Source organism: Columba livia, chromosome 3 (genome assembly GCF_036013475.1).
Source record: "Columba livia isolate bColLiv1 breed racing homer chromosome 3, bColLiv1.pat.W.v2, whole genome shotgun sequence".
Taxonomy (NCBI): Eukaryota; Metazoa; Chordata; class Aves; order Columbiformes; family Columbidae; genus Columba; species Columba livia.
In genome coordinates this window covers 61,564,004-61,589,275 of record NC_088604.1, presented here as the reverse complement: position 1 = coordinate 61,589,275, position 25,272 = coordinate 61,564,004, and the positions used below count along the sequence as shown (strand labels likewise).

At 43.2% G+C, this 25,272-nt stretch overlaps 1 protein-coding gene and 1 long non-coding RNA gene across 15 annotated transcripts in view; one reads left to right on the top strand and one right to left on the bottom strand.

Moving 5' to 3' along the window:
• The window catches only part of NHSL1 (NHS like 1), a 180,786-nt gene that overhangs the window by 67,333 nt on the left and 88,181 nt on the right, over nt 1-25,272 (top strand). For 2 of the 14 annotated variants that reach the window (XM_065057154.1, XM_065057153.1), the window contains exon 1: nt 7,214-8,015. The exons of 9 other annotated variants lie outside the window; for them this stretch is intronic. In XM_065057154.1, coding sequence (XP_064913226.1) covers nt 7,811-8,015 — 205 coding nt within the window. In that variant the 5' untranslated portion in view covers nt 7,214-7,810. Of the gene's footprint in view, nt 1-7,213; nt 8,016-24,163; nt 24,298-25,272 lie in introns of those variants that run through there. 3 more of the 14 variants (XM_065057156.1, XM_065057163.1, XM_065057166.1) reach the window with 3 other exon arrangements.
• On the bottom strand, nt 982-10,336 carry LOC135579063 (uncharacterized). Its single transcript, XR_010471400.1, has 2 exons — nt 10,167-10,336; nt 982-1,960 (listed from the first exon to the last, which is right to left on the bottom strand). It is a non-coding gene; the product is annotated as an uncharacterized LOC135579063 (long non-coding RNA).

The following is a 25,272-nucleotide window of genomic DNA, read 5'->3' as shown; positions in this document are numbered from 1 at the left end:
GGAAATTGCAGGGGGGGAAGGGGAAGAAGAATTTTGACATTGGTCACAGTTGGTGCTCCTGCTGAATATGCGAATGTGTACATATGGAGTGAACACATGTGCAGGCCCTCTGTATAGAGAGCACATACACATACATATGCCATATGTTAATTATTTTAGAAGTTTAGTTTTCTTTTGCATTTTTATCAAGCTTTTAACAGGGCGGCTGTTTTAATGAGGATTAAATATAACTACATTGGATAGTAACGAAGCCACAAACTCTGTTTTCTTCCTCACTCTCTGTGTGTCAGCAACATTCCTTGTGCTCATCCTCCGCCTAGAAATGAGTTTCTTTTAACCTAGAGCCTGTTGTGAGGAAGAGAGGAGATTGCAGCATTCCTCCAGGCGTGGCAGGGCTGGGTTTCATTTACAAATTTTGTCCAGGGTTGCAACACACTCCTCTGTGCTTACCACGGATCAGGCTAAGCAGGCATGCAAACTTAGAAATGAATGAAAAAAGTTCAACAGCAATCCTATACCTGTGCACACACAGGCAAAAGTGAGCCTTCTGTCTTCCTTCTGAAGTTTGGTATTTGTGCGCAGTTTACAGAAATGGTACATTTTTAGCTTGGTTCCTAGCAGAGATCTATGTACAATGTCAGTAAGGTCAAACCATTTTGCTGGTTTTGGCTGTGAAGTAACTTTGAAATATGTTTTAGAGATACAGAACTCAAGACAAAAAATTGTATGCAAAGAGCATTCATATCTCTAGGAAGAAATAGTTTCCTGTGTTTTGCATGTGAAACAGTGAGACCTGGTTATAACACACATGAACTATGTTTTTGGTGTTGGAATGGTGAGGTTTGCCCAAGTATCTCACTGGGTTCTAAAGTTCCTTTTTAGCATTTGATTATTGCAAATACCTAGTAAGATTTATCAAATTGCATATTTTATAAGTCAAAGAGTGCGTAAATACAAACAAGAAAAAAAGAAAACAAAACCAGCACCTTTTGCATTTATTGGCACGGTAAATAAGATGAAGAATGAGGATTTCTGAGACTACTGACGATTCTTCTCTGCTGCTTTATCAGCCACTCTCTCCTTTCTTGTTCTTTGTGGTTCTGTTATCTACAAAAACATTCAGATTAGTGCTTTAATTAGTTTATGTTAACCAGCAGAGGGCTTCCACCTCAAAGCAAACAGCCATATCCCCTGTGTAACTTCCCTGGTATCCTCTTAATCAGAGAAGTGGGAAATAGACATTTATTTAGTTGTCTAGAGTACTCTCCTGCTGGCAGAATGGTCCTCAATAACATGTTAATAAATGTTTTTTATGCAGTTTGTTTTTAACTGGCTTCCAGTTGTTTTTAGTACAGCTGTCAGCATTTCCACAGGAAGCTTTTGACGATCCAGTAGAAATTTCTTGTGCTTCACCAAAATCTCGTATTTCTAAATTCCTAATGTAACTGATGTGTTGCAAAGTTTCATGTGCATATTCAGGTATTAAGAGTGATTTGAGCCCCTTCTTATATGAACATAGCATGTGCTGAGTAAAGTAGTAGGAGAGAGTAAACTTGTCTTATAATTTAGATGAAAGCAATGCAAGTTGCATTTACAAAGTCAGAATTTGTTTAAATCCATGAGTTCATTGCAGAGTGTGTTCAAGAGCAGAGAGGAATATATATAAGATGTAAAGACGGGGTATTAGAAAGCACACAGCTTTCCTGGGAAGTAGGAGCCGCCTGGTGAGACGCAAGGGGTAGTTTGATTTGGAGCATCCTTCATGCCGGCTGGGACAGCAGTTCGGAAGCTGGTGGTGCCAGGTGGAGCTGGGTCAGTGCAGAGCCGGGGTACCGAGGCACGGGATGCTGCTGACTTGGGTAGTGCCATTCGAGTTTCTCTCCCAGACATTGTAGTGACATCTGGTGTTGCTCAGAATTGTTATTGATAACTTTTGGTGATTCAATGAACAGATGAGTGGCTGGGGAAAAAAAAAAAAGAGTAAAAATCAGCAGACAGAAATCTTACTCCTTCCTCAAAATTAGATACTTAGTTGATCTTCACAGATGATCCACACTGGGGATGCGTTGGTGTTGGGGATGCGTTGTGAGTGGAGTGCTTCCCTGGGCAGCATCCACTTTGGAGAGCGGGTGACCCTGTGGTTAAGAGATGTGTTTTAAAAATTATTTTGTGTTATGGAAGCAGAGCCCCACAGCTCGGGAGGATTGTGCAGGAACCCAGGCAGCGGGCACAGTTAGTGTGAGCTTTTAGCAGAACCGTCTTAGCTAGGTGTCATGCCCAAGTCAAAAACAAAAACAAAAATCAAGAAAACATCCACTAAAATTGTTAATAGCATTTTTAGCAGAGATAATAACAGCTTTCTGTATGCAGAAGGCTAGATTCTGAATCACAGGTGTGTCACACTGCCTGTGTCGCTAACCCTGTCACCCCTCGGCGGGCGCCTGGATCCCTGCTGCCCCCTGCCGGCCCTAAACAGTGGCAAGGTGCCTGAATTCATCAAGGGCCTGTTTCTCACCCCCTGGGGTTGCACGGTGACATAGAACTTCGCGTCGGCACCTGTGTGCTGAGAGAACAGAAGTTATTTTGCCGATAAATCTAAACTGCTTTATTTGGAAAACAGCAGCTACGAGGTGAAACTCGGCTGTGTATGGACAAGGTTGAAACTTAATGTGGTTTGAGCCCTTTCCTCCTGTATCCCTCAGAATATCCATCATACTCTCACCCAGCAAGTACGCCTTATGTACTTGAACGCAGATCTTCTCTGCAATTTGGGGTTTCCATCAGTTCTGGAATCATGCTTATTAACAAACTGAAAAGCTTGTGGATGTCTTTGTACCCCTGGTTGAAGCATGTAGGCATCTTATGGGCAGTTAGCTTGCCTGCTCCTTTGGCATCAAACTATTTTAGAGAAATATGGTTGTTAATCCCTCTTAGAAATATCCTGCTTTTTTGCTAACAACCAAGTTACGCGAGCGCCTCATTTGTGTTCCTTGCTCAGTTCCTCTCTCTCAGTACAAGCGGTTTGGTTTGGCTGGGCGGGAGTTACCCCCATGTGAGGGTGGTGTTGGGGGAGAACCAGGCCCAGGTAGCCTACCGCTATGTAGAAACTGCCCCCCTCATTTTACAAAATTTCTTTACCAAGATACGTACAGCTATTGCATCATATATAGATGCCTAGATGCAGTGAATCCTTCTGGGGTGCAGAAGTTGAAGAGAGGGAGGCTGGTGGCAGGTGCATCATATAGATCTGCCCCAAAACTCGATGATTTATCCTCGATGATTGTCTGCAGTCTGTTTTTGTTTCTTTGCTTGTTTGTTTTCCTATGGACCTAATAAAGTTGGAAATGTGGATGGGATGCTTCAAGCAGTCCTACAGTGCAGAATTCTCTTTTAGGTGCTCGTTTATAGTATGGTGTGTTTTTAAGTTGACCAAAAAAAAAACCCAGACCACAACAGATAAAATAGGTAACAGAACAGAAAAGAAATTTTAATTTGTAATTAGAGCATTCAAAGACCCTGTAATGATTATGACAGAAGCAACTAATAGGCATTCCTTTTTGTGTGAGAAGGGGCCTACTTAAGTAGGTCGTGAGGCTGGTAGCCAGGAGACCTACTTTCTTTTCTTAGCTGTGCTGCTTATCCTCAGTATGATCTTGGGCAAGTAACTTCGCTTTTGATCCTTTTACTATGATTTCCCCCTCTCAGCTTCATTCACATTGGAAGGGAAAAAGTTTCTCTCTCCATGTGCTCGGCACAAAAAGGGACTTGATCCTAACTGCAAGTTTCAGACTCTGTCATAATACCAGAACATTCTGTAGCTGCTTTGCTGTAAGTAGACATGCAGGAATATGGATTACTTCACAGGTTTGCGAGCATTGTATAGGATACCTCTAAGAACAGGTATGCTGTAGGTAAAGACCTCTGATGGAAGTCAGGTTCACGAGCTACAGAATTTCCCACCCATCTGTGCCCAGAGGTGATGAGTGCCACTGGGGGGGGTGACCACATGTGGAGGATCCACCGGCATGGGGCCACTGTCTGGGCTGGAGGGTCCCTTGGGGCTGCTGTGCACCATGACAACTGTGTAGCAAAGCACTGAGTCTGCGGGCAATTGTTTTCAATGGGCTTTTGACTGCGCTTAATCCGAACAGCTTTACGACTGGCTGGTGATGAGTTGTTACCACCTGAAGGAAAACACCCAGGAAGCCTGAGAGAGAGATGTCCTCTGGGTGGCTGGAGATGTTCTTGTGAATCACCCGCGTTACTGTCTGCTTGAGTCATCAGAAATGACAGACTAGGAAATGTAGGAATTAAACTAACATGTGAATTGTGCCAAAACCCACAGCCCAACCAAAACCAGAGCACATCTGCGGGGTTTGGCAGTTGTTTCTTTTCTTTCTGTTTTGTTGGTTTTTTTTACACTGAACCGAAACCTTTTCCGTTCAACATTTTTTAAAAATTTATTTATTTATTTTATTTTTTTTTTGGCTCTACGGAAACTCGGTGGCTGTGAGCCATGTATGCGTGTTTGCCTAACAACTTTTAGAACATTCTTTGACCATCAAGTTGTGATAGATGTTAAAAATCCTTTTGAGGCTATGCATAGTTGCTCTTGTTCACCTCTAAAAATAATTTTTAAAAACGGGCTGGGAGGGGGAACCAGTTTAGCTTTCTACTTCAAACCCTGGGTTTCTTCTTCTGTGATTCCTTCATGTTTTATTTTGTTTCAACCAAGATGAACCAGAAATAATGCCTTAATCTTTACATGTGTAACCTGGAGAATATTAAGCCTATTTACTTGTATGCCGACTTCATAAGGGAGAAAATAGTCAGGTTGGAAAATTACCTAAGCTTATTAGAAGCATACCTTGTTTCTCTTAAATGGCTTTGTAGAGTGCTTTACAAAATTAATCCTGTGTGTCAGATGCTAAAATTTCCAATTCCTTGGCCTTGCATTTGGCTACTGATTAAAGCGTGGATCAACTTGCAATGCCATTGGCATTAATACCTCAATATGTATTGTTTTTCAAACGGTAATTGCTATTTTCTCTTGATCTTGGGAAATTCACTTTTGATCCACATATGCAACAATATATGCTGATGTTAAGCTTTCTGTCACCTACAAAAAAAAGCATTCCGTGGTAATGACAGTATCCTAGTGGACTTTTTCCTGCAAGGAACTATAATACTGAACTGGACACAAAGCATTGTACCACTTTGTATTTACAGTAGCAGTGGAAATGGTATGGTCAATCACCCATGGCAATGTTTTCATCCTTGCATCATCAAGTTCTGACTAAGCACCACCATACAAGGGCAAAGATCCAGACAGGTCAGGAAAACTCCTAAAAACAAATTGCTGCCAACACTTTGGACAGGTCTGTGGGATTTTATCCTGGCATTTTGGGTTAACCTGGAAGGATTGCTTTCTCTAATCTTTTGTTTCTAAGGAGTGTAGAAAAGATGACTCTGATTCCGCAGTTCCTACCAGGGTTTTTATACATCTGGCTCTGTATACTTTAGCCAGTAATAGCTGTGGTAGTTTACAGTTCTCTGTATTTTGTGGTTCTGGCAGTTCCAAATGTTTGCTCTTTCTCAAAAGAAACATTAGGTTGACTTCAAGCATCATCTTTGATTTTTTACATTAAATCCTACCTATTTGAACAGGGACTGCCCCAAAATGGATATTCTGCTGTTTGGGACTCTACGTTGTGTCAACCAACATTCTCAAAATCCTTTAAGCAAACAGTCTAAAGAATAAAAACAAAACTCCCAAACCATACCCAAGTCTCTTGTCTCATCAGGAATGGAAGGTGGTGTCTTTTTAAGACAGAAACTTCCAAAACAGAAGGACTTGATGGCATAGTGAAAAAAGCAAAAGTTGGCAGTGTGTGCTCCCATTCGTGCCCCCCTAACCCCCCCCCCCCAGCACCACCACATCACCGCTGAGTTTGGCAAGTGCTGGAAGACCTGTGTATGTACATAGGCATTACCTCGCTGGGCGAGCTCAATTTAAATGCAGCCTATTCAATTATTTACAGAAGACAGTTGGCCAACCCATTGTGCTGTCTTAGTAGGAGCCAAAGGTCACTTTGGTGCGCCCAGTTGATTCATACGGTAATCCGATACAGTACTTAGCTTTTTGCCTCCCAGTCAGTGGGTTAAACCTTATCCTCTTATTATGAGTCAGAGAACCATAAGTTTGAGAAAAAGCTGGAGCCTTTGTTTTCAATGGTTTTGAAGAGGCTGTGCGGCAGAAACCAAAGGGCTGTGAGAGCATCTGCCAGGGGGTTGGGGTGTGCTCTGCAATAGTGCAAATCTGACTGACAGCTTGGGAGCTGAAATACTGTACCCTTGTTTACTTAAGCTGCTTTTCCTTTTGCTAACATCATCTGCAGCCGTTAAGACATCAATGCTTATTCTTCAGATCGGTGGCACTTATTTTTTGTCCCCTGGATTCCTCACTACAGGCATCTCCTTGAGGATTCACTGAGCTGGTTCTGTTGGATATCTCATACATTCAAGTCTATTCTTTTGCTGCAAGATACAAACGTGTGTTTTTTGTCACCTTGCATCTTGGTGATAAGTCCCGTCAAAAACCATGGATATTGGGATGCCTTGGTATTGCCAGTTTCTGTCTGCTTTAAAACGCTGCCTTTGCCTTACCCCCTCCTGGAAGCAGCACTACTGTTGGCATGCAGGGCAAGCGATTGGCATTGTGGCAGCTTTCAGTAGTGCCTGACCTTTTACAAACCTTCACACCATGGAATGCTTTTTCCAGCTGCTATGTTAAAGAGAAGGTGGCAGAACATAGCACAGCTGGGAGTGAAACCTGTTTTGTGAGCTGCAATCGCACCAGTAGGAGTCTGGTCACTAAAAATGTCTGCTCATGAACAGATTTTGTTTGTGTTTTTGCACTGTTTGTTTTGTTTTGTCTTTTTAATGTACCACCAGGTACAGGGGCACTTAATGTTTGCAGCAAACTCTGTTCAGGATGCTTGTGGCGTTGACAAGCTCCAGAATTTTATTTTTCCTCTCTCTGAGTCCACGGAGGTGCACAAGTGCTTTTCTATTTCTGCACACAGGGTTCAGAAGTTTGCGCTGCCACCAAACTGGCTGAGGAAAGGAGGAGTTTTGCTTCTGCGGTCGTGCTTTTAGGAGAGCGAGCCTATCGTATTTCACTCTAATCCTAAGCGATAGCTACGCAGTCTGTGTTATTGTTAGGAGAGAGCCTTCCTGGAGCTCCTGCACCAGGCGTTTCGCTGGGAGACAGCAGGGAAGCCAGAATGAGGAGGCAGAAGCCTGGTCCGTCCATTGTCCCTCCTGAGCTGTGCTACGCTGGGGTGTGATCTCTGCCTGCTCTTTCCCTGCCGTGGGGTGTTTTTGATGAGCCAGAAGAAGGGACTGAATCACATGCATGGTCCTGGGGACCGATGCCAGGGAGAAGAGTGGAGCTACAGTTTTTGCTGTTGAGTAGAGAATGGGGAAAACACGTGCCTTAGCGCTGTGTTCTGCTCAGCCGTTACGTGCTTCTCTGAGCTGCTGCAAGGTGCCACTTTCTGCTGCTTTTCTTCCCTTTGTTTTCTTTGGCAGCTCCCTAAGTGCTGTATCAAAACAGCTTCAGGGGAGCTGCGCTGGCACGGTGAGCTACTTCCATGGTGGTGCTGGCTTAAATGCAGCCAGAAGAAACCTGGACGGAAGTCGTATTGAAATTGTTTAGCCCTCCACGAAAACCACTTGGAGAGAAGGGACGGGAACAATTTCAGAAAGGTTTGTTTGGAACTGAGGCTAGTAGCTGGCTTAAAAGAAAATGAAAAAGGAGTGTGTCTCAAGATCTTTCAAACTCAAACAAAACCCAGGCTCCCTCTCGCGTGCTGTAAGCTGGATCAATTTCTCCTCCTTGTCAAGGCAGACAAAGAGATTGTTTCGCAGCGATGGTGAACTCTCCTCCATGTGCGTGCAGCAGGTAGATGAGGATGATGAGAACTGGACCTACAGGAGCCAGCAGAGAAAAGGTGACTTGCTTTCTCTTTAACCTTCGTGATTTCTGCTGCCGTGCCAGCCCCTGGTCCCTGCTGGGGTCCTGCTCCAGCTGGGAGCCACAGGTGGGGGAGGAGAAGGGGGGCAGCACAGAAGCCTAGGTGCAGCACCACCTTGCCAAGTTTTTCTCGGGTTAGAACTGTAAAATCTGATAGTAATCAGCTGGGAAAACCTTTAATTTCCCCTCTGGGCAACACAGAGGTACTGACTGTGTTGTGTGTAGGGAAGTCTTGTTGATGCTTCTTGTAGCCAGTAGTCGCTCGTGGCAGATCCTTTGGGCAGGTGCTGCAGGAATCTCTCCTGTCTCTGTGGTACCACAAGCGGTTTAAAACTCTGCTTGTAACAGACTGGATGGCTTTTGGATAATTGCCTCATGGTCCTGCTGGAAAATTTTAAGTGTATTTTGTTTTATGAGGGCAATTTGGGAAGAGCTCCCAGATGCAAAATCAAATGAGACGATGGAATGGTGATGGGAATTGCTCCACAGAGGAAGGAGATCTAGGATGCAAGACAGGCAGCTCTGAAAGAACCCTTGAAATACTCAGACCTGGAGTTTGGTTTGTTTTTTTTTTTCTTTTTGAGTGGAGTTTGTCAGGTAGATATTTAAGTATACCTCATATTTACCATAAATCAAAATAAATTTCAGAACTTTGCTTCTCAGAGATGGTGAGCTACCATTATCGGTGCATTTACTGGCTGGTCAGCAAAAGTGTGTGTGGTTAAAAACACCTGATGAAGTGATTTGGTTGTAATTTCTCTAGTGCTGGCAAAGCACTAGTTTGTTAATGGAAAGTGTAAGGTTGACTCAGTTCTGCTCTAAGGTCACCTTTATAAGAGCAGACAAGCACTTCAGGGACATTTGAAGTTCAAAGGGATTTTTATTTCTTTTCATTTCTGGGAGCAGTTAGTAGTTATTTGAACAGAATTTAAATTCTGAGTCAGAATAAGTTGTGGCTTGAGTAAATGGTTTAGTGCAGGAACGGTAGTGCAGGATGTATACACTTGTGCATTGCTACTAGCACGCTAGGAGATGATTTTAATCTGTGCTCTGAAGATTGTTTTTTAACCCCTTTTGCTGCTGAAAAACTACTACAAAGGGAGTTTGCATTTGCAGGTGATGGCTAATTTTCACTTTTGGTTGCTGGCATGTTGATATTGCACAGCGATGTCAGATACGCTTCTAGTGCCTGTGGGTAAGAACCACGCAGCCCTGCTGCTGGTTGCTATGTAGCTTCCATGAAATTTCTCATACTGCTTTCTTTAGCCCGCGCTCGCACCACGAGGCAGAGATGGGAAAGGAAGCTTTACTGATGGATTAACGGTGTATTAATTTTTCTGAGTGATTTACATAAAGAGTCTATTGTATAGGCTGGAGGGGGAGGGCAGAATTCCTCCCGTAATTGGGCAGCAAGCTATGAAAGCCTCCCTGCCTGCCTATAGGGGAGATGACAATACATCATTTTTGAAAGGAAGGTGGAGGGAGGTATAGGTTATGCAGGGCTTATTTCCCCTTTGCAGGGTACGATTAGACTTTACTTGTAAAGTCTGCCTGGATCATCGCTCTAACTGTGCACTTCTGTCTGACCAGGACCCTCTGCTTGGAGAGAGCTGACAAACTGCTGGGGGATGCTGGGGCAGGAGGGAGTTTGGGTTATATACTGGGCAGGAAAAACTGGTCACGGCTGCAAATGTTTCACCCAGGGCTGCAAGTCAGGTTTGCACAGTGTTGGAGCAGTTTGAGTATCGCTACCTGGCTGAGTCGTCATCTTGGGTTTGTGTCCAAAGGCAAAACGTGTGATAAATGAATACTTGTGTTCTCAAATTAGCTCGCTCCATTGGACCATTGTGTTACTGCTTGCCAGCCTTTGAGGGCTCAAAACAATATTGTCTTTGGTGCTCAAATTAACCACATCACTTAAAATTAATGCAGACTAGAAAAAAACAGGATGTACAGAAGACTGGAAGGATGACTAGTTTTATATAGAAAACCAGACTGCTTACTTTAAATTAGCAGTAAAACCATTAAAATTTCATTTCTCAAAATAATTTTGCCTCCAGTTCTTCGTCAGGTAAACTGGTAAAAATGACAAATCACAGGCTCTCCTTATACCTTTTTCTTCACCTACCTGTACATGTAAAGGCAGGAGCGTTAACAGAAACTGGAAGTGAAGGAATTGTTGTTTTTCTTTCAGAGCTGTTTCTTTTCCTGTCTTTTTGAACCTTTTATTCTTTTGCTGCTTCATTGCTCTTCCCGTCTCATGTTGCATTCCCACCAGGCTGCTAGGTGACAGGCACCAGGCAGCATGTGTTGCGTGGTATTTCACCAGCAAAGTGGCTAATCTGCATTGGCTGCAAACGGGAACTCGCAAACAGTAGCGAGCAGTGAGATTGGTCGGATTTGCCCGTTTAAAATGAGCAAGAAAAACAAAAAGTAAATGGTAACTACAAACTCAGGGCACACCCTGATGTCTTGCGCGGCTGAGCTCCATTTGTGTGCAAGTCAAGTCGGGAGCTGCTGCTTTACTCTTCATTTTTAAAAGGTACAGAGTAGTGCAGAGCGTTTTGGAAGTGGCAGCGCCAATTAGGCTTCACACTGGATAAAGCAGTTACTAAAGGAGATGGTAAATGTTGATAGTAAAATAAAAGTTTGTTGTTTGAAACATTTCTTGCTCAGCCCTCTTCCTCCCCAGTCAGCTGAAGGACTTTTGAAGTGAGAGCACACTGTAACCCCCGTGTTTCGCTTCTTTGATCTGAAATTGTAGTTCAGATTTCTTTTTGGGGGTTGCAGAAGTTTCCTTTATTCTGGAGTGTGTGTGGGGGTGAAATTATATATTTTTTTATTCCCTGCGCATGCTCTGAATGTCCTTTTTCTGTTCTCTTTCTGTCACCGGTGGTCCCACTGGTCGCTCCAAGAGGAGAGGACAGGCCAGCATGGCCAGAGTCGATCTGGATCCATCCAGCCTGTTATGGACAGAGCTGCTGGAGCCGACCGTGCGCCATGCAGCTGAGCGTGGGGTGTCAGGGCAGTGGCACCCTGGCACCTTTGCCAAGGGATGCCCAGGGGTTTTCAGACTGAAGTTCAGAGCATTTTTTCCTTTAAAAAACAAACCTGACAGAGTTATTACTTGAAACTGAAGCAAAGGTGCTTGTGTGTGTTGCGAAGGGTTTCTGACATGTGGAAATATGTTACAGTGATTTGCGTGGGCCTGTGTTGTTTACCATGAGTATAACATGGCAAGTTAACTTTGAATTGAGATAACACAAGTCAGTTTATGGTACAGACCTCATCATATTTACTTTGACTTTGCAGAAAAGGAGATGAGTCACATTTCAACATCAGAATATCTTGCTGAGTTTTGCTTACTCTTTTTTCTTTCCCTTCCCCCTCTTCTCCTTCCTTCCCTTTCTTCCTTCAGTTTTGGGGGCTGGAAAATGAGAGCTTGTGACAGCAGCTCTGAGCAGTGCTGCCTTTACAGCTGGTCTTGCTGATCTCCCCACCAGGCTGGCAGGGATGCAGAGAAAGGGAAGATGTTTCTCCAGAGCTAGCGACATCCTTTCTCCTGTTGATTCTTTCCAACAGTGACCTTCTGGCCAGTTGCTGGAGAAACACCATTAGCAGTGAGGTCTGGCCACAGGTGGCAATGCATCAAGTGACGCTGCTACCCGAGGAGGAGGTTTTCCCCGTCTCCCCGTAGCTGCTGTCCGCACTTATTGCTGTAATTTTTTTACCCGCCACTTCCATTTCACTTGGTTGCCTTCCAGCCTTTCTGCATCCAGAGAAAGTCAACAGCCTTGACTGCTTTTTACTTTTACCTGGAAAACTTATTTGGAGTCATTAGTCAGAGAAACCTCATTTCTCAGATAACTATGGTCTTTTAAAGATTGATCAAAACCAGTTCAAAAGGTGGCAGCCACTGGCTTTCTGCTGTCTGCTGGCTAAGTCTTGGTCCTTAATATAAAAGCGTGTGGAATGCCCATTTTTTCCTTGCAAAAACAGTCTAAACGTGAAACTCTGTTTTAATGCTAAAAGTCCTTTAAATTAATAAGTAACTACTTGTGGGCTCAGCCTTTCCTGTGTTCCTGGCAAGTCCGATGGAGATAATCCTGACGTCTTGATGACAACTCTTACCAAAGCTGTCCGTTAACTTCCTGACCACCCACTGCATAACATCATGCTTACCAAGGGGTTAAGTCTCTACAAACTGAACAATTAGTTTATTCTGTCACAGTAGCAATATTGGTATTTCCTTACTATATCAGTAAAAATTATGTTGTTTAGCTATGCCTATACTACCTGTGGTCTGTTTAAACATATGACACTTCTTGACATTCCAGAGGCAGAGTCGGGACTCAAGGCCTTCGGTTTTTTTTTTAATACCAAGGAGCTTGTATTGTCAGTGCTTCCTGTAGAAACTCAGTGTAGGAATTTGCAACTACGACGCTGTCTAACTGTAGCATCAGCTCAGTCTTTTTCTGAAGTCCAGATGAATTTTTAAATCCAGTTTTTTTTAAGTCATGAACACAGTTCATGAGGGGGTTTCAGGGACAGAGCAGTAATCATGTTTTTTGTAGTAATGAGAGGTTAAGAGTTCCAAGAACTAGTAAGTCCCCATAAGCAAGATTACTGAATCCAGACTTGCTGTTGCTATTTTAATGTGGAATCATTTAACAGGGCTTTTTTTTTTTTCCCTGTATGTTTTTGCACAAACTCTTGTGTTCAAGGCGTGGAAAACTCATGTCAGATACTACAGAGATAAGGGCCTATAGACCCAAGGGCGTTGTTAGCATTTGTAGAAGCAGTAATACGTGATGGATTGGAGCGCTGGAGTGTGTGTGTCTGTGAAAAGGATTCTTGAAGCTTTGGGCAAGTCCATAAACAATAATTTATGGAAACCTCAAAAAGCTTGTATGTAAGAGACTGGAATAACTCCAAAACAAATATTTTATGTTTTATATACCTTTTTGTGGAAGACTTTTTAAAAAAGAAACAAATGTTTCATAGACACGTAATTTCATATATATAAGCACACATACAAAAATAAATATTTAAGTGGAAAAAATAATGAAGTATTTGATAACAAAGGCCATTTTTCTGTCTTGCCATACCTTTTCCTTTGACATGTTGTAGGTTCTGTATGCAAAGATAAAATGGGATATAGTTAGATGCATTCATAACAAGTCGCCTATATGGTCAAGTTTGCATCTTAACATTTGTGGTTGAAACTGTTGGATGTTGTGCTTTTATGGAGGCAGTCCTCGGCTGGGAGCAGAGGTACTACTGAAATTACCGAGGCATGTACTGTTTGTCTTAGCTTGTTTGTATTGTGGCACAGCAGAGGGTTCTGTGAAACTTTCGTGATATACTGTGGCAATTGAAACTTTTAATGCTGGCAAAAAAACAGCTGGAGAAGGTTGGGGATCCTGCATTTAACTATCACTTGAAGTAGTAACTTTTGTATGCTTGTACATAAATGCAAATTTAATCAAAACTTTGCCTTCTTTCCCATGTCTTCTGGTACTACCTTAGATGCGTATCTCAAAGTGGGTATTCCAAGCAAATATTGCTAAGTTACAGAAACAAAGTTTAAGTGAGGAATGTTCATATGTATTACAGAATTATTTGTTCAAACCCAGATCTCTAGTTTTTCTTTATTTAAAAAAACCTAGTGTCCAGCCATCATTGCTATTTGTTCTGTAGAATCCTTGCTAAATTTCCTCCTTCCAGGTGAATATAGAAGATAAAATAACTTGCTATGACCTTAAACATTTGCTGCAGTCCTTCCCTCTTTGCCGGCTGCTCTCCCAGTGTGCGGGTTCCTCTCCGGGAAGCCGCAGCCAGAGAATTGCTGTCTGTGCTAAAGGACATTTCCAAGTAGATTTTTTTTTACAGTTGTGGCTGGTTTCACTGTCTATATGCTGTCTGCTCCAAGAGCCATAACCTCTTGCTAATGTAAGTTTACTGTGTTTAAGGGTTTTATTATTTCAGGGGATTGTGGAATTTTTTTGCTGTGATGAAGGAGGTGAAGGGAAAACACGCACGGGATTACAGTGGGGAATCAATGTATTAGAGCTGCTGTCCCAGACTCGTGCTTTTGTTAGACAAAGGAGAAGTTAACCCCTGGTGTTGGAGAACCCTGAAGCTCCCCAGGCAGATGCTGGTTCCATCTGGGCAGCTGTGAGCTGCTGTGAAGTGAGACCCTGTCTGCTTCTACCTTCTGTAGCACACCTTGAATGTCACTTGCAGAGTAGCTCCAGTAAGTTTTCTTGACTGGTCGCTATAGAAGACCACAGTCTTGGGAAATGCAACGGTGTGTTTCCAAAGTTACAAGGACATTGCAACCCAATTTGTCTTGCAGTTTAGCTTTACTTGATGTTTGGATTAGCACTGTAGCTGGAGCAGTGCTCTTCACAGAACTGTGTGTCCTTCGCTTGCTTCTTTGCAGCAATGAAGAAATGCACAGCGTGCTGTGGTTTTCCTTGAGAGGGTATCGTTTTGACCTTTATGAATGGTTTCAAGTTATATTTCATGTTGTAGACACTTCTATATACTTTTATACACTTTATATACTTTTTCTTGTTCCCAGGATACTGCTTATTCCCTCCGGAGTCCAGCTAATCCTTAGGCTGAAAACTTGGGGCCACTGTTTCCCCCTCAGTAGAGGGTCAGAACTGATGTCTCCTGACCTTCACATTTTACTCTTAGCTGGTTGTATTTTATAAAGCAGACTGGATGCTTTCCAGCGAGACATTGTATGCACTTTTTGAGCTGCAACAACGCACTCTGTGTGCTTTCCTACGCACTGCTCATCAAGGAAAAGAATACAGGAAAATTTCTGTTTCCCTGAGGTTGTTAGCCAACTGTTTCGTGAATTGTCCCGTAAAACTGAGGGAACCTTTGTCTCTGGTGTGGTCATAGCTCACCACTCTGGCAGGACGTTGCAAATATTACAGCTGCTTGTTTTTCTCCAGTCTCCATTACAAATTAAAAGAAAGCAAAGCTAAAGGTTAAGAATGTGGTTTAATGACTAAAGTTAATTAATTTTCCAAGAGTGTATTTAACTTCTATTACAATATTTGAAACTATTAAAAAGGGGTGGAATTGACAGTTTGTAAATAAACTGTGAAATACATTTTCCTTTTGTCTTTTAGCTGTGGAATCTCAATAAAAATAAATAAATTAAACTCTAGTTTTCCCATCCACCCGTTTTGGTTGGTTGGTTTGTTTGTTTCCTGACATTTACCTATTAATTTGTCTCCTAGCCTCTCTTTCCCACTTGTAGTTCAAAACCCCTTCTTGTATTTTTCTTTTTTTTCTGGGGAATTGAAATGGAAACTCCATTGTAACCTTATGTGTAGCTTGTTGTTCCAAAGCCTGAGCTAAAGTGGTCTGTGAAAATACAGGGCTTAGCTACTTATGGTGTCTACACAAGGTGTATTTTCATCATGTATGTTGGTTTATTTTCCATCTTGAGGAAAGGTAATTAATATGTACACCCTCTGCTCTTTCTGGAGCTTCACTTATGTATGGCACGGAAGCTTCTGCTTGGCACTTTATCTCCCCAGACATTGAGTCTCCATGAACTTGCAGTGTACCGAAGGCAGTTATGAGCTGTGAATTAAAAGCTTTGCATCTTGTGTATCACTTGCCCATTCATTCAAAACGAAAAGATGCATGAAGTGTATAGGCAGCTTTTGGTAAAGCTGCTCAGAAGTTGTCAAATCAAACACTGAAGCAGAGGGATTCAGAGGGCTGCAGTTTGCTTGAGAGTAGCTCACGGAGGTGTTAAATAGAAGTTTTCCCTGATCACAGTTTCTCCAAGGTAACATAGGTCCATAAAAGTGCAGGTGCATTTGTGTGCATGTGTATTGGAAGGGAGGGGAAAGGCAGAGACGTGACCTCTCTTCCCTCTTCTTACATGAACTGTGGGCCATGTCCACTAACCCTCATACAAGAAGCTGTGTGTGCCAGCTGGCAGGTCAGGTTTGATGGTACGGCTGCTGGAGGGAGACCAGGTTTGGCTTCCTCACTGCATCGCCCAGGAACGGCACCTGCCCCTGGGTACCACACGCCTGGGTACAGGCAGCACGTCCCCCTTGGTTGGGTCCCATCACACCCGCTCCTGCCACCTGCTGCCTCTGTTTCCTTTTGATTGCTTGCATTTGTGAATTTTTTTACTTCCCTGGGGCTTTGTTTTATTTTGCACATACAGGTGTTTGCTTCCTAATGCACCACGTATGCTCACCATTTACCTATTTGGCGTAATACTCTGAACTACACTCTTGTAGGCACCTCGCTGGTGACAATATTAATTAAATGGACCTACGGAAAAAAAACTAAGCTCTTAATTTCAGTTCTGTCATCCATGCCTAATTTAAATGTCTGAAATAGGTATAGAAACTAATGAATAGTGGAGGCTGTTGCCTTTTAGAAACTGAAATTTGTTTGTACTTGCTTGTAATTTTCATGGAGTCTTTTGTATCTGTTTTTCTCCCTTGTAGTCAAGACTGCTAAAGAACTGATGAGTAAGGGAGACTGATTACAGTGCACTGTGCACTTACGTGGAAACTTTCATCCAGGAGTTATTAGCTGAATTTCATTAACCTTGACTAATGCATATAATAAATATGGCATTTTCATTTCTGTATGAAAATGAGGTCATTGTGACACTCAGTGGCAGAACCAGGTATGAAATTAGACTTTTGACTTGTAGCCAACTTGACCTGCTTTTGCAAAGGGAGGAGACCCCCAGCGCTCAGCTCTCTCACCGGGGTGCCGCTGGCTACAACGGGGAGCTGGACCTAACACTGATGAGACTGTAGCTACTCCACTGTCTCTGGCAGATTGTGATTCAGGTGGGTCTGTGGGAAAGGCAGCAAATCTATTAAATTAATCAGGTCAGATGAGAAATAACTCATTTTGTTGTCCCCGCTCTGTGCTGACACTTCACACACGCATACTAGAGCCTCAGTGAAGAAGCAATTGCTTTTCTTCCCCAGGGATGATGGTAGACGATGCCTTGGGGGCTGGCTTGGGTTTGTAGTGAGGAAAGAGCTGGAACAGATGGATTCAGGAATATTTCCCGTTGCAACACACAGGGGAAGCTGTAATAACCTACAAACCTCTGGTTTAGCCTGCTCTGCATGCCGTTACAGATGGATGTGCTAGTTCAGTTTGGTACCCAAGGACAGCGAATGCCCAAGTGCCAATTCTTGTAATTTATTTTGAAGGACTTGGATGTATTTTGGCACATCACTTTAAATCAAAAGAGAACTGCTTTAAGTACTGCTGGGTTTAGCTCAGTATTTCAGTGAACTATTTATTTCTGGTCCGTTAAGTAAGCATTTTGATGATGTGAATGAAGAAGGCTCCCAGCTAGTACTGATGATGTGCCTGCACGGTTGTACCCCTTAGCTCAGAAGACAAACTGATTTTTCTGTTTGTTTCTTTGTGTCTGTCTGATGTGTGTCAGCACTGAAGAGCATTTCGATAAAAGACCATTGTTCTGTACTTGGTGACAATGTTCTGTAATAGTGTATATTTCTGGAAACAGCCCGTTCTTTTCTCCTCCTTTTAGGACGGTGTGTAACGGTCCAGTTGTGTTTGTTGCCAGGGTGATAACGGGGTAATTCAGGTGTCCTTCCTGACGCCTGTGATTGTGATATTCCCGGTTACCCAAAGGCGGCCTCAGAGCATTCCTCAGCGGCTTGTTCTTAGCAGGGCTAGTGAAAAACTGACGGTGCCAGTCGGAAGAAGTGAGCCTATGTCAACCTGTGGTACACCTGCAGCCTTTTCTGGAGTGGTGCACAGGTGACTGGACAACTGAAAGTGCCCGCGAGAGGCTTTTTTGTTTTAACAGTAAACATTATTGATAAAGCTCTGTTGCATCCGTTAATCAAAGATAACTTGGCACACAACCCTTGCAAAACAATTTATTTATTTATTTATTTTAATTTAGGAGCAGGTCTTTTAGCAGTGGACTGAAATTGCTGGATTGCCTGTTGTTTTTCCAGACTTTTTCTTCAGAATTTCTGCCCTAATCTCTCTTTAGTTTTAGGACAGTCAGTCACTATTTTGGTATAATTAGTTTTCTCCTTGTCATGCGGTAAGCCTCTATATACTTTGGTCCTCCCCGCACAACCAGGAATGCCCTCTTTGTTTGGCTTCTTCTGCAAAGAAATTCCTCATTGAATTTGGAGAAGTTGGCTACAGATTCCTTTCTTGACCTACTGCAGCTCTTAAAAAGATTTTGCCCTTTCTATGCCCTTTGTCTGAAGAGTAAGACAAACAAAAGATAAGGTGAACTAATTAATGACTTCATTGTATTTGTTTTCTTCCTCACTTAAGGCAGAAGACAGCCTACTCCTAAACCCATTTATTTTATTAATTTTATTGCCAAGCATTTTACACCTGCGGACATTAGTGGATTAATTGCAGAACATTTTGTATGTAATAGGCAGAAACCATAACACAATTTCGCAAATGCTGCATGTAGTATCTAATTGAAAACTCCTCAGTATAGCTATAGCTAGAGTAGGAATAGAAATAAAGTTGTCTCACTGAAAACCATCTTTTGATTAAAAAAAACCAACCAAACAAAACCAAAACCAGGCACATAAATAAAGGATTTTACTTTGACTCCTGAATTTACATATGACTAAAGTGGAACTTGCAGAGAAAAGTCCCAGCAGAGATCCAGACCCGAGCGGACGGAGGAAGAAATGCGGCCGACCCAATATGAGTGATAAAGCATACTTCAACTTTATTGCCCGAGATAGCGTGCATTTATACCAAATACCATAATTATGCATACTTGTCTCTATCTAATAGGCTAAGCACATTTACTTACTCCACCTACTTGGGTTTAGCTAGCTATGCGCATCCCACATTCTTCTGACTCTTATCTCTTCAAAAATATCCTGACCCTGCCTTAGTTAGTACTTTTCCGTTCCCCCCTTTCCCACGGCCTAATAGACAAGCTAACTAAGGCCTACTTATGTCAACTAAAATGGGCTCTGCTCGTACAGTTGCTTGGTGGACTCATGTCTGTGCTCCTTGAGCCAATCCCCAACAGGAACTATGTCCCTTCTTCAAGTAACAGGTAAGTGCTTTATGTTTAATTCTCTAGGAAGACACTTTCAAATGGTTTCAGAGGTTTCACTGGAAGGTTTTTAGAAGTCAGTTTTAATTATAAGCAACATTTTCTGATATTTAGATTGGTTCTGTTCATCCTTGTTGCTTAAAAGTGCTTAAAATTCAATTTTCTTCTACCTTTGAATATTTGGAAAATTCTGTTTCTCATGCCAGTCATGAAAGGTACAACAAGGCCGTGTAACTGCAAATCTGGGAGTGTGTAAGTAGCTCTATTACTAGTTGTTTCGCTGATAATTTGAGAAAGTCCATTCACCACAGTTCACCTACCTGCATTACTTTTTGCAAGACAGGACACATCCTTTTACCTCCTGCTATGGTGAATATTTTTCAATTTTAGGTATTTGAATTAATCAGGGGCTTATTCTAGTTATTCATGGTAGATTCTGCTTTAAAGGATGTACTTCCAGCCTGATCATTTGAGTAAATTGTTTGTTTCACTATGTCTGCTGTGACTTTCCCCAAATGAATTTCATCTTCTATAATATTTTTTTAAGTATTTCTTTCCTTCCTCACTGTATGAGGAAACTCCACCTTAATCGGTGAAAAATTCCTCAAGAGGAAAGGGTGGTATAATGCATGCTATCAACTGCAAGAGATAATAGCAAACTACTTTCTCTTGTTTTGGAGTTACAAGAATATTTGGTTTTCCTTATCAAAATAATGGTTAATATCTTTCCAGACGGTGCTCGGTTTCCGAGCCGATGCTGCTCCTTTAAAGATATGCTTGGGGCTGACCTGACCTCTCTTTATCTCCCTCCTCTTATCACCAGTGGGACCACAGTGCCTGGTAGGCTCTGGGTCTGGCTTTCCTTACTGCTTGAGCCAACTGCAGACTAAACCGTGTTGGGTTGTGACAAACTTCAAGTTGAAAATTTTATTTTTTACTCCAGTTGTTTTCTTCGGATACTTTTTCAGGGTGGGTTGGTGGTGTTGTGTTTTGTTTTGTTTTTAATGTGTATGTGTTTTATGCACAGTTTGAAAGGGGAACATGTCAGAATGATTCAGGCCTTGGAGAAAAAAAATCTCTTTTGATAGCTGGCACCCATCCAGGGTATCAGAAACATACGTCTCTGCAGATTGCTTTGGTTCTCAATGGAAAAGGATTTAATTAAACGTCCCAACAGTCCTGCTTGCTGGCAGGCAAATCAAGATGCACTTTGCTGTGCAGCAACACGTGAAGCAACAGAGAAACAGCCCAAACCCTCATAGTTTTTCTGTGAGCTGGGCAGGTCTCAGCTGCATTTTCTTTCATGCTCATTTTAATAATACAATCTTTAGTGTCAAAAAATGGTGCAAGTATATACATATTTTTTCCTAAATGTATTTCCCTCCATCTGGTTGCATTTCCAGGTTAGGGCAGCTAACGGAAATGCCACTAGTGATGTTATGTTTTCAACAAGGGAAAAATGATATGGATGTATTTCTTCTAGCTGTTCTCAGGGAGCTGACAGAAATTTCAGTGACTTGAGAGTAACAATGAAAGACACGATCTGGTGTGTCAAAATTCCTGACTTATTTAAAATACCATGGCCAGTCCTTATTAAATATGGATATACATGCATAATTTTCCATGTCTGTTGCGATCTCCTCTATGGAGCCAGTCTATTGAGCATCCAGGCAGTAAGAGTCGCACCTCCGTGAGAGGTGGCAATGGTGGTTGCCATCATGTCTTCTGCATCTCCCTTGATGGGATAGGAGTGGGTGGAATACGTTCCTGGAGGCACCACTTCACACTTGTAGCTGCCTCTTTGTATGCATCTTGACATGTAGTGCTTTGTAATATATATATACTTTGCAATTTGACTGTTGGAAGATATTTCCATGTTATTTCCATAGAGTTCACCCCAGTACAATGGGGAAACCTGGTTCCTTGCTGTCACAGACAGCAAAATGAGACATAGAGAGTTGGAGAACCAGTTCCCTGATGGGTATCGGAGTCAGGATCAAGTGTGACATCCTGCAAACTGTCACAGCTGCAAGAGAGGGTCCAGGCACCTGTCCAGTTGCTGCAAATAACCAGGCAAGAAAACACCACTTGGACCTCCTGCCTTCCTAGGCAGCGAGTTGCACCACCTTTGAGGTGGGATACCAGCCCTTCTTAGTTTTGCTGCTTACAAAGCTGTGCGTGTGTCTTCAGGGCACTCACAGAGTCCTGACACGCTAAAAAAGAGGTAGAAATAGATGCTGGACTACCTAATGCCTATCCAGGGTTTGGTAATTCTGCTCCCCTGCGTGAAATTATTTTATTTTATTTTATTTTATTTTATTTTATTTTATTTTATTTTATTTTATTTTATTTTATTTTATTTTATTTTATTTTATTATTTATTTTACTTTAGCATTCCCTCTTTCCCAAGGGGCATCAGGAAGGTGGGGATGCCGTTCAGGCTCCTCTGCTCTACTGGTGAGGGTGGGAGAGGGAGCCAATAAACAGGACAGAGGGTGTCCCCTGAGGAAGGGACATTGGTGCCGACCCTCCCAGAGTGGTACGTGTCGCCGGTGTTACAGCCCAGAGCAGTTTCTGACTTTTCAGCACTTTAATGCTGTGTTGCCTCTGAGCTGTGTCTAATTTCTCAGACAATATTATTGTTCCGTAGTTGGCTTCCTCTTCTTTGTTTTATTGACATTTTCCCTGCCGCCTATGTGCAGAATTGACTGCTGGTTTTGTCTCTTTTTGTGTTTTTCTACTTGTGTTTGTGATTCCCCTAGAATCTGTCTTGCTGTTTCTCAGTTCCCAGTGGTGTGTTTGCAGCTGCTCTCCGTCCCTGGTGACTGTCACTGATGCGCTGCTTACTTCCCCTTCCAGGTAATTAATGAGTAGATTTAACAAGATTGGACCTTAAAATCCTTCTGGTATCCAAGTAACCTTCCTCCAACTACAATATGTTTTTGTTTGTTTTGCCTCCATGAAATGTTTATTCCTGGAGCCCTCTGAAGAGTTATGGTAGGAAACAGCGTGTGCATGCCTGGAGCACCAGAAAATGGAATTAAGGGGAGAGGGCCCTTTGCTTCTCAGAGCATAAGGACAGCTTATACCCTTTCTATCAGGATTTAAAAGAGAAAAGGCAGGCTAAGCTATATAAACACTGTTTCTGGATTTTAAGCTACTTCACTATAGTATCTGCACTTTTCTGCCACAGCAGCCTGCTCTTTGCCCACTCTAAAATGAAGTAACTTTTCTTACATGATGACAGATACTTGAAACGTGATACTTTAAGTTCTAAGCATGGCTAATGGCACTTAGCGTCTCATCAGTGTTGCTTCATCTGGAGTCTAAACTTCCATTTGCAAGGTATCTGGACCTTTTTTTTCTGGAGCTCCACCCCAAGATAACATGCACTCGTGTGTGTTCTTTATTTTAATTTGGCTTTACATGGAGGTTTTAGGACATCTCATGCATTTGGAGACAGTTGCAATTCTTTGTCATTCAGCAAGGTAGGTTACCCTTACCCTTACCTTTCTCCCTGGTTCTTGTATTTCTTTGCTGTACAAGGCCAGGGCCTGTAAAAGTTAGTCAACAAACACAGCTGCATTTAGACCAGTAAGTCACCAGTAAGTACATTGCTGGTGGTAGCTCTTTGTGACCCTTATAAAAATAAACTGCTCACAAGGTTGTGCACTTCTGTCCCTGAAGGTCTCCTCTGCTGAAATAGCGTGTATGTAAGAAATCTTTTTAGCAGCATAATCTCTGGTGGTGAGCTGGGAAAGCAGTCTTTAGCTGCACAGCAAGGAATACTATTCTTTGTAGATGAAAAGCTGGACATGAGCTGGCAATGTGTGCTCACAGCCCAGAAGGCTGCATCAAAAGCAGCATGGCCAGCAGGTCAAGGGAGGGGATTCTGCCCCTCAACTCCGCTCTGGTGAGAGCCCACCTGGAGTCCTGCATCCAGCTCTGGAGTCCTCAGTACAGGGAAGACATGGACATGTTGGAGAGGGCCCAGAGGAAGGCACCAAGTTGATCAGAGGGCTGGAACACCTCTGCTATGAGGATAGGCTGCAGCCTGGAGAAGAGAAGGCTCTGGAGAGACCCTGTTATTGCCTTTCAGTACCTAAAGGAGACTTACAAGAAGGATGGGGACAGATTTTTTAGTTGGTCCTGTTGCAATAGGACAAAGGGTAATGGTTTTAAACCACCTCCTTTAGGAGGCTAGACATGACAAAGAAATTTTTTGCCGTGAGGGTGGTGAAACACTGGCAGTTGCCCAGAGAGCTGGTAGATGCCCCATCCCTGGAGACATGATTCTATTGAAAAACCCCACATTTTCCCCCTTGGACTGAGGAGAGTGACTGGTGTGTTGTGGAAATTTAGTACCCCCAAAACTGAGATGCTAATACATGCTGGCTCTAACTTGAGAAACTATAGTATTCATCTTAAAATGAGAAGTCATTTAAGGTACAGCATGGTTTGATGTCTTGTTTAGATTTCCCCAACTGTTACTTTTCTTTGTACAGAAATTTGGGTGGAGGGGTGTTCTGTCTCTAGCCAGTAGTCAGGTAAAGATGAGCCGTCTCTAGGTTGACTGTTGAGATACACTTGAAAGATTTTTATTAATTAAGCCTAGGTGTATAGATGAAATAGAAAACTGTGCAAGCAAAGCACTTTCTGGAGAGAGAGCAGGCACATATTTGAGAACAAAAGATTTTTAAAAAAATCACAAAGAGCAGAGGTAGTAATTCATAACGAACAGTTGAGTGGGATTAAAGCGATGTATTTCTCCAGCTCTGCCCAACTGATGCCCATAAGCTGAACCCACAGCGGTGGAAAATGCTGACAGATGAGCTAAAACAATCGCCTTCGGGCCGGGGACAGCTGGGACACTCATAAGGTGACCGGCAGTCCGCGTTGTAAGTGGCATTTCATTTCCCCGCCTTGCGTTTTGGGCCGAGAGGGGAGGTGAGCGATGGGGAGGTGCCGGCGCTGCGCCCCAGACCCCAGCGGATTGGGCGGCCCGGGGGCCGTGAGGGCAGCGCCGGGCCCCGCTCCGCGGGCTGGGCCGGGCCGGGGAGCGGCTGGGCCGGGCCCCGCGGGGCTGCCGCGGCCGCAGGCACCGCCACGCCCCGCCTGGCCGCTGCCCGGGACGGCTGCGGGATGTTCTGCCTGAAAGGTGAGGGTGCCGCGCCGGGGAAAAAAGCCGCTGCGGCCGCTTCCGGCTGGATCTTTTCGGCTGGTGGAAAGAGGGGCTTTTAGAATTGAAATGTAATCCTTAAAGAAAAACAAAATAATCTGCTGAGTGCGTTGATTAGGGAGCGCAGGGATGTGTTGTGCCTTTTGTTCTGCGAACAGGACAGCGCTGCCCGGCGTGAATCCCGCGGGAAGGACAAAAGGCCGGGCTGGCTCGGGGTGCGCGGCGGGGCTGAGGAGCCTCCAAGGGGGTGCTTTGCCTCGCATCGCGGGAGCGTCTGTGGTGGGTTGTTGTGCAGAGCATCTTTACTGGTGGTGCTGCGCCAGAAGTTTGTTTACTTTAACCGGGGTTTGCCCCCGTTTTGGGTGGGATGTCACGGGGCGCCCGGAGAGGGGCAGCGAATTGGTGGTGCTGCGGGCTTGCAGGTGCTCGGTGGAAACTCGGGCTGCTCTCTCACTCAGCGGTGGTGCAGAGCCGCCGGGACAATAAGGTTTTATAGTCAAAGAGATATTTTTATTCTATCTTTTTAATTGGACTTCTTAAGAACGTGGTTCTGAAAGACTAGAAAAAGCTAACTCTCTTTTATTGAACATTCGTATTTCTGTTTTTATAAACAATTGATGTTACTGCTACTCTTCTTACTGAAGTGCAGTTGTTGAAAGGTGACACCAGAGAGCTGTTGTAAGGAAGGTCTTAGAAGTTGTAAAAAACATACCTTCCATAGAAGAGAATAGCAATTAAGCTAAATACTCAAGTGCTTATAAATTCTTGCTCAGAATATTCTTATTTTCAGGTTGATTCAAAACATCGACTGCTTTTATTCTACTAATGACATCTATTTATGCAAAGTCTCTGCTAAGGATCTTGGTACGGTTGCCAACCATAAATTCAAAAAGGCATAAAAAATGTTATTTTCCTGCAGATTTCTGAGTAGTGAACCAGTGTTTCTAGAGAAAA